The 9,393-nt window shown below is 38.6% G+C and overlaps 1 protein-coding gene across 1 annotated transcript in view; it reads right to left on the reverse strand.

Annotated features, from left to right (window-relative positions):
* Window positions 1–743: 743 nt before the first annotated feature.
* The window catches only part of NDUFV3 (NADH:ubiquinone oxidoreductase subunit V3), an 11,101-nt gene continuing 2,451 nt past the window's right edge, over window positions 744–9,393 (reverse strand). Inside the window, exon 3 of the mRNA XM_042781844.1 lies at window positions 744–907. Coding sequence (XP_042637778.1) covers window positions 744–907 — 164 coding nt within the window. The remainder of the gene's footprint in view (window positions 908–9,393) is intronic.

Consider the following 9,393-nt stretch of genomic DNA (forward strand, 5'->3'; position numbering starts at 1 on the left):
AGGGCTGGAGGGAGGCAGCATGTTTGGCCTTGCAGTAATAGGCCTTGGGTTACTGCTGGTAATCCTGTCTTCCTCTTGTGAGATTAGAGGAGGTCAGAACATGTGGCCTCCTTGCCCTTTTAGCAAAACCCAAGGAGGGATCGCTACGAGTCAGGTCCGTCTCAACGGCACATTAACAACAGGGCTTTAAAATTAGAAGTCATCATTATATTTATCAATGCCAAATCAGTAAATCACATCCTTACTAAACTGACCAAGGCTCAACACAGTAGCATCACATGGCTGCAAAGCACTTAAACGAAAAACCAAACTTACTGCCATGGAGTCAATTCTGACTCACAGTGACACCCAATGGGTCTCCAAAGGTGTAAATCTTTACAGAAGTAGATTGCCTCATCTTCTTTCCATGGAGCAGCTGGTGGGTTTGAACCACTGCCCTTTTGGTAAGCAGGCAAATGCTTTACTCACTATGCCACCAGAGCTCCTTGCAAAGCACTTAGAATTCTCTAATTTTATAGATTTCTCTAGTTAGCCATAATTTTATAATTAAAGAATAATTCCCTGCACATAGTAGATATTTCTAAATATATGTTGAATAAATAATTAGTGTTGACTACAGTCTGTGAGAGGTGTGAAAAGGAAACTAATTATACATTTAGGCCTTCTGATGTTGAATGGATTTTATTTTTTGCAATAAGAAAGCAGTGAAGACAATGCAAGCACAATCTTTGAGCTTTGAGCTCTCAGTGTCGTGGTGACTCCCGTCCTGAAGCAGGCTGAGGCATTCTGAATTTTGAGAGGTCCAGGTTCAAATCCAAAAAGGTATACATAGTGTAGTCATGGTGCTGGAGATTCTTGTAGGTGGTGTTGTCAAACGGCTCAGCGGGTAAGGCAGCTTGCTCAGTCTCTGTGGAGGAAATATACACCCCATGAGAACATAGAGAAAGGGAAGGAGAAAGTTCTTTTTGAGTAAGTTAGCTTGCGCACAATGCTTACTTACAGACCAAGCAATCTTCATAAATTCTATCTATAGTGCACAAATTGCCTAATTAGAAGACTAAAGCCTAGGAAAGCAACAGGACCTTCACAAGCAGAAGAAAGGAATTAATTCAAAATGTGTTTTAAAAGCATATAGCATCAGCAATTTAAGAAATGAAATAGTTATTACAAAGTGTCTTAATATCTTTGTATACTTCCAGGCCTAGGACTTGTCAGAATTTTGAACCTCTCTAGAACAACTATGGAGGAACTTTCATCAGGTTACTTAAAAATACGGAAAGAAAAATGAGATGAGAAGTTTGTCTGTAATAGAAATAAGCCATTTATAGAAGAACATTTTCAGAAGCAGAAACCGCAGGTGGTTTCCGAGAAAATTAGATAAATGCTGACTCTTTTAAAATGTGTTACAGGTTCTATTTAACACAGGTAAAGCCAAACCAAAGCAAAACTTTTGCTGTCAAGTCGATTCTGACTCATAACACCACAAGAAGCGTAGAGTAGAACTGCCCCATAGGGTTTCCAAGCTGTCAATCTCTACGGAAGCAGACCATCACATCTTTCTCCTGTGAAATGACTGGTGGGTTTGAACAACTGACCTTCTGGTTAGCAACCAAGTGCTTTAACCACTGCACAACAAGGCTCACAGGAACACAGATAAGAGAAATTGAAAAAGAATACGTATTTTTTAACCATTTTATTTTTAAAAAAGTTGGTATATTTTAAGGCTCAGAGACTAAAAATACTAGGTTTTCTTTCTTAAAGTAGGGGAAAAAAAAAATCCAAAATGCATATACCAAAACATTTAGTAAGGTCCCTGGGTAGCACAAATGATTAAGTGCTTGGCTACTAACCAAAAAGTTGGTGGTTCAAGTGCACACTGAGGTGCCTTGGAAGAAAGGCTTGATGAACTACTTCAGAAAACCCTACAGAGCACAGTTCTACTCTGACACACACGAGGGTACCATGAGTCACAGTCGACTCAATGGCAGCCAGCTTTCTTATGGTTTCAATGTTTAGTAATCTGAAAACTAAGTATGGTTGAAGCAAAAGAAATACTGGTCTCCTGCAATATGGCATGTCACAAACAATAATGACAAAATGAAACCTGCAAGGATGACAGGCTAAGCTTGGATGAGATTCTAACTTGAGACTTCTGGAAATCATGTCATTATGGCTGTCTCAACTTCTTGTGCTACACCGAAAACAATGTAAATACATTTTTCTAGTATTTGAACTAATAGCAAAAGCTCTGCTTTTGAGGTTTTCAGTTGTGTCAAAAAGTGATGTCTTCTTTGAAAAGCTGACATTTTCCCAAACTCAACGAGTATCTTCAGTGTGGTATGGATGCATCTTCAAAACAGACTGTGTTACATAGCCAAGGTAATAACTGAAGGGAACCATGGATTTAAAAAAACTCTTATCAAAAACAAATGTACTTGGAAGGCAAAAAACCAGGTAACCAACATGTACAAATTTGAATCGGTATATGTGTTTGCTACGTATATTCTCAACAATGACAACAAAATAAATCATTAAAAACAAAAACTAGGTAATTGGGGGAGGAGGGCTTGTTTAAGTGGCTCTCAGAGCCTACATTGCACAGACAGCTCCCCTGCAACGTGGGCTGACTCTTGGTTGTCTTCTTTACTTTAAAAGTGAAAGAGAATATTTAAAAATAATATATCAGTGAAAAATTTAAATAATACATTAATGAAAAATTAGAACTTTTTCCTCCTTTAAAAATTTGTAATCTGAAACCCCCAAATTCAGTATGTTTTTTTTATTATGAAGGCTCTGGTGTTTCTCTCCTATCTACAAGGACTGCAAACAGCAGCTGCAGAAAATGCTCTTCTTGGAGTCTTGAGATGTTGGCCAAATGCTGGGACTGTGCATATTAATAAAAAAAGGAAGAAAATGGAAGTGGAAGAAAACACATAAATCCTGTAGACATGCTGCAACCAAGAACATTAAGGTACCAGGTAATGTACAGCAGGCAAGGGAGAGGCTTTCAACAGCAGACAGAGCAGACACAAGGAGGAGGAGCTGGACTTGTTAATCGTGATGGAATTTAAAGGAGTCTGGAAGAGGCAGAGAGTCTGAAATGAAGAGTGCCATCCATGTTTTTTCCAGGACCCACCTAAAGCACCTAACATTTTATAGAGTTCAATGCTCAAGAAAGGGGTAACAACTGGAATCAACACTGTTTCCTGTTAAAAATTCATGGAAGCAAAAAAAAAAAAAACTCTTTGTAAAAATTCATCACAGAAAACTATAGCAGCCTACTGTTTTTCAGGTGAGTCAGTGGCAGACCTGCTACCAATGTCAAGGACACTGAAGCCATCCATGGCTATCTTTGTATAACACTCTCTAGATAATTCTTAAAATGCCCATTTTCCATTATGCCCAAGAATGCTAAGTTAAAGTCATAATCTACTATCACTCACCTGAAGACTATAACTATTGCTCTTCAATTAAGTTAACTAACCAGGAGACTCCCCCTTCCTTACTTGGGTAAGTGTGCCACAAGTTCATGAAATGAACACCTGGACACCCTCAAAAGTTAGGAATGATAGTGTTAGACTATCAGTTTTCAAAAATTAAGAAAAAGTTAAGGAACAGTCAAGAAAGCCAAGGGCATGCTCTCTCATTATAAAACAAACTTAAAATACTTTAGGGGTTTGGTATATAAAGAAGGGCATTATTCATAAAGATATATATGCCTCTCTGCTTATCTAATTCTAACACTTCTTTATAATGAGATAGGCTTTCAAAATAAGTCTTTAGACTCTAACCCCTAAAGGCCAAGAAAAGCTCTCAATCATAAGTGAAGGTATACCCTGCATGTGGTCTGGGTCTTCCATTGGAGTTGCTGAGTCTTGAATTATTTCACCCTTTTCCTCAAGGTTTAGTACTGGTATCTTTTCATCAAAAACATCTTTGTTCTCAGCAGGAACTGTCTTCAAACTTCCTACTGGTACCTGATCTTCCAAAACTAGTTGTTTAGTCTGAGGAGCTGCCTTCAGGTTTCCTACTACCTGCTTCCCCAAATCTTCTTTTTTGAACTGGGGAGAAGCCACCTTCCATTTTGGTTCTGGCACTTGTTCTTCCACATTTTTTTCTCTGGTCTCAGAAGGTGCAGCTTGCAGCAGTTTTTCTGCCCTAGTTTCTTTTGCCAATAGTGTTGGCATTGGGCTTGGCTGTGCAGATAATCCTGACTCTGTGTGGTCAGTTAAGTTTTGTTTCGGCTTAACTGTCTTCTGGCTTTCGTTATCTATTTCATTCAATCTAAATCCTTTCTGCATTTGTTTTTCTTTTCCATATTTCTTCATAACCCCTTCATCTACTTCTGATTGGGGCTTTGTTTTCTTCTCTGGCTGGTAGGGTTTCTCTGGGTATGTGCTGTCTGTACATGGTACCTGGGACCAGGTCCTCTCTTTGGCTGCTATCACAACTTTGGGGGTTCTGTCATCAAAGGAAGCATCTGATTTTGCAAACTGTCCTTGGGCTTTGCTCACTGCTTGAGAACCAGCCTCTGAGATAAGCTCCTCCTCATCAGACTCTGAATCAGAGCTGCTGGATGAAGATGAGGATGAATCCTCCACAGCTTTCCTGTTCCCCTGGTGAGTTTCTAAATCGGAACCCTGCTTTCTGAGTGGAGACACAACTTTCTGAGGAAATTCTACCAAAGTCTTTCTTGCCAAAAATCTTGGGCCCCCTTTATCTGTGAGCAGCATGACGTCATCGGGGTCAGGACTAGCTACCATCTTGCCTTTATTCATAACTGATGGGTGAGAAGTGGGTGGAGAGAACTTTTTAGACAGTCCAGCTGCTGGGTCGGAGGCTAGGAGCTTGCCCCTCACCTTTGGTTCCACTACATCTAGGAAATGGCACAAAGAGGAACATTATTTTTAGTATTTAATAAAACAACCTGAACTCATTAGTCATAGTCATAGGCATTTTATTACACATCAAGTTGTCATTTATATGCCTTCAATGAACTCATCCCAAGAAACCTTCCTCAGACGTCTGCTCATAAGTAAAAGCCAGGCCACATGAGACAGCACAGTAAGGAACATAGGTATTTTTCTTTGTAGCTGAAAATTTAAAATCAGGGATTTTTACCAAAAGGAATATAGGTATGATGTTTCCATATTTCACAATGACAGTTCCTTTGAGGATGATTTTTAAGTTATTTCACCCAAATTTAAGACAAATTATGATATAAAGGTATTTTCAGATGAGTATGAAGTTTTACTAATGTATAATTCCTTAACTGCCAAAAAAAGAAAAAAAAAACCTGTTGCATCTCAAATACTAAAAAAGTTATCCATATTAGATGAACTTGAAATTTCTTTACCAAACAGCAAGGAAAAAGTAGAAATAACAGTCTCTATGAGAGTGGGGTGGGCACATACGTGTGTGTCAGAGTAGGGAAAGGCAGGAGGGGTATAATGTAGTTAAGGTAAAGGTGCCCCAGGAAGGAAGAAAAGTCCTTCAAAACCACACAAGTCATTTGGGGATTTCTTCAGTCAGGAAAAACAAAAGTAATACAACATCAAAAAGTCTAACATAGGGTGCTGGGCTGGTCCTGGCATCTGCGTGTGACCTCCCCAGAGGAGGTGCTAATGTAGGTGGAACTCAGAACTCACACAAGACACCTGAGCTCCAGCAGCACAGTAAACTTAAGAGCAGATATAATGATGATTCTTCTAGAATCTGTTGTGGATTTAAAAACTTTAGAAGAGTTATTTAAATAACATTATAGGTTGACCACCTATATCATTCACTAAAAAGAAAATTTCTAATCGGATTAAAAATTATTTAATTTAGAAATTCTGTTTGTAAAGGAAATCTTTGTCTATCACACAAAATAAGAACGCTTTAAAGTTTCTTGTGGTCATGCTAAGTTATTGGGAAAATCCACTGGAAAGGCTAGGAGACTATACTGTAGTAATACATCATACTCTTTACTGAGGGGACTGTTTTTGACCCTGGCCTCTTTTTTTTGATCCAGGAAGGAAGCTTGCCATGATGATCTGTTGTAGCCACTGGTACCTGCTGCACCAAAGTGACAGCATCCACACCAAGTCTGCATTTAATAGTACAAAAATGACATCAACTGGAAGAGAACACTATCCCATAAAGGAAAAATGGCTCACACTCTGGAAGCAAGAAGACTTTGCCTAATAGTTATTTTCATTAAGACACTTGTCTAGGCATTTGTCTAGAGGTGGGATGCCGATATACATCCACTCCTAACTTATCAACATGGTTAGGTTCCAATGACTAGATCATTATGTGAAAATCAGTGTTATGCAAAAGTGGAGGATGAGCACATCATTACATAACTGCCAAATTACTAAGAATCATGGCCCAGCCAAGCTGACAGATAACCTTAGCCATCACAGCCAGCATTATTCTTACCTCACATGCACCTGGGTGTTTCAGATAACCTTAGCCATCACAGCCAGCATTATTCTTACCTCACATGCACCTGGGTGTTTGTTACTTTCAGATGTATGTATTAACATGCACAAAATAGCTAGTTAGTAGATTTTGTACTACTGTTATAGAAATGTGAAATGTTGCATAAGGAAATAGCTGATAAGTGAGAAGTAGGTGTATTCTCACAATGTTTTAGTTTGATGGAGAGTTCTCTTGAAAGACAAATATGAGACACATTGCTACGTAAATAAGACTACCTCAAATAGGCACAGCTCACAGCATAAGATGGGGACTTTCAGGGACTATACCTTAAAAGCCTATATAAAATTCCCATCCTATTGCCATGGAGTTGATTCCCAAATCACAGTGACCATACAGGACAGGGAAGAACTGCGCCACGGGATTTTTAATCTTTACAGAAGCAGACTGCTACATCTTTCTCCTATGGAGCAGCTGGTGGGTTTGAACTGCTGACTTTTCAGTTAGGCTTCCACCACTGAGCCACCAGAGGTCTACAAATACTAGGAAACAGCACAGAGACAGAAGTGTATCCTTGCCACTTCTTCATCCTCTCATAATAGAACTTACATTTCTTAAATCTCTTTTCTGCTCAGTTGAAAAGCAAGGGGCATGATCAAATTTTTAGTGGTCCCCATAGTGAAAAGCAAACATGACTGTGGTGTTTGAAGTGGATTAGCAACCTCAGAATACTTTGACATCTTGTCAGTATGTCATAAAAATTGTATTTCAGAAACAAAGCACACTCAGAAACAAAGGTGTGTTTAAATATAACATTAAAGAATAAAGCTATTTAAATTTTAAATGGTAATTTAAAACTTCTTTTACAAGTGTTTGACTGTAACTTTTTTTTTTTTTTTTTAAATAACTGCATAAGAATTAAGATTTTTCATAAGCTTGACAGCATAAGGATTAAAAACATGGACTCTGCAGCCTGATTATCTGGGTTAAAAAACAGGCACCCACAGTCTTTGTAATTGGGAGAAACTCGCTTGTCTCTTTGCAGCTCTACTGCCTCATCTATGAAATGGAGACAATAACAGTATCTATCTACTCACCAGGCTGTTTGAGGGCGGCCAAGTTAACATATGGAAAGTGCTTAGAACAGTGTCTGGCACCATTGCCTATAATTAAATACATCAGATCCCTATTTCCAGAGACTCTTAACTTTTAAAAGTGAAATAAAGACTTGAAATAGATAATTAACTTTGGCTTCTTGGCATACTCTTTAAATAGCTACACAGGAATTATTTAGTCAACGAAGTATTACTGATGGCTGCAAAACTGAGCCTAGAGACTGTATGCAACAGACCAACAAATGCTGGCAAGCCAGATGGTTCTCCCAGAGGGTGCACCTGTGAGAACACCCGGCTTCTGAGATCAAACTGGCCTTTCCCCCAGAAGGAATGGAAGCACATGCTCTGAAAAGCTGAATCCCAAACTGAGCAAGGCATTATAGCACCCTGGAGTCCTGCCCTGATAGTAGGCCCTTTGACCAGAGATGTGTCCCTGAGGTTGAACACGTAGGGTCCTCACATTTACAGACAGGAAATTCTCATTAGAGCTTCCCAAGCCATTCATAGTTGAGAAGGGTTTACTTGGCAGTTTGCCATCAAGAGGAAAACACATTTGCTAATCACTGACACTTAGTGGGGAAACATGAAAGCTTGCACATGTCCACTGTAGTTGCATCATTTCCTTTTCTTTGCACAGAATTTTTTTTTTTTTTTTAAATCATGACATACAAATGTAATATGCAATACACACAGAACATACACAGGTCTCTCAGTCTTGAAAGCACCTAGATGAGCTGTACTCTGTCCCCACTCAAGCATGAAGGAACCAAGGCTCAGAGGCCTGCAGGGTGGCCATACTCAGGGGCAGAAGCTACTTGAGAGCTCAAGGCCATCTTCAAGCTCAGTGATCTCCCACAACTGCACACAAACTGCCAGAGGATGAAGCACTCCATTTCCACTCAAATACATATCCAGTGGGTGTGTGTGGGGAAATCTTTGGCTCTGCCATGGTATTTTAAAACCCATTTAATCCAAATTCATAAACCTACATATCAAATAATCCATGTAACCAAAGAGATTTGTAATGAAGTAGGATTGCATATATGATTAAAGTTCACCAAGTGGTAAAGTAATATTATAACATAATTCAACAAATCATTCATGAGTAAACATTACAAAAATGCTAAAAATGTGCCATGTACAAGACATAACTTTTTCCATGTACATATTTAAACATTATCAAAAACATGCTAGGTGATATTTGATGATATGAAGGAATTAATGTTAACTTTTTAGATGAGATAAGGTATTATGGTTGTGCTTATATATGAAAAAAAAAAAAAGGAATCCTTATGTTTAAGACATATTGAAATATTAATGGGTGAATGGGGAAAAAAAAACACCCAGAAAACTGGATGAAAAACAATCCAGGATCAATGCAGAATTAAAGAATCTTCTCATCACACTGGGGCCTCCAGTCGACTGGGCAAGCAGAGGCCACCAGGATGGTATGTTTGAGAGGTGTAAAGGGGGTCCGGGGGGCTGGGACTCTCAACAACCTGCCTACAGATAACCTAGGGATGTTCTTATGTGCTGAGCAAAGGGCAAAAGCCAAGGATTCTAAACATTTTTAAGCTTCAAATGGAGAAAATGATATTTTGATGAAAATAAAACCAAACACAAATAATCATTCTAAAACTCCATATAAAATTTAAGATTTACAAAGGGACTGAATGTATTATATATTCTTTCAAGAATTACCTAAGGGACCACCAAGTAAGACCAAAGCAATGGAATTGGATCATGGTCAATTATTAATAATCAGCATGGAGAAGAAAAGAAAAGAACTCCCAGAAGAGAAGCATTTAAGATACACTGTTACATTTTCCATTTCCCATTAATGAGAATAGTCTAT

The sequence above is a fragment of the Orycteropus afer genome, unplaced genomic scaffold (genome assembly GCF_000298275.1).
Source record: "Orycteropus afer afer isolate SDZICR_OR568_19922 unplaced genomic scaffold, OryAfe1.0 scaffold00179, whole genome shotgun sequence".
In the NCBI taxonomy this organism is placed as follows: Eukaryota; Metazoa; Chordata; class Mammalia; order Tubulidentata; family Orycteropodidae; genus Orycteropus; species Orycteropus afer.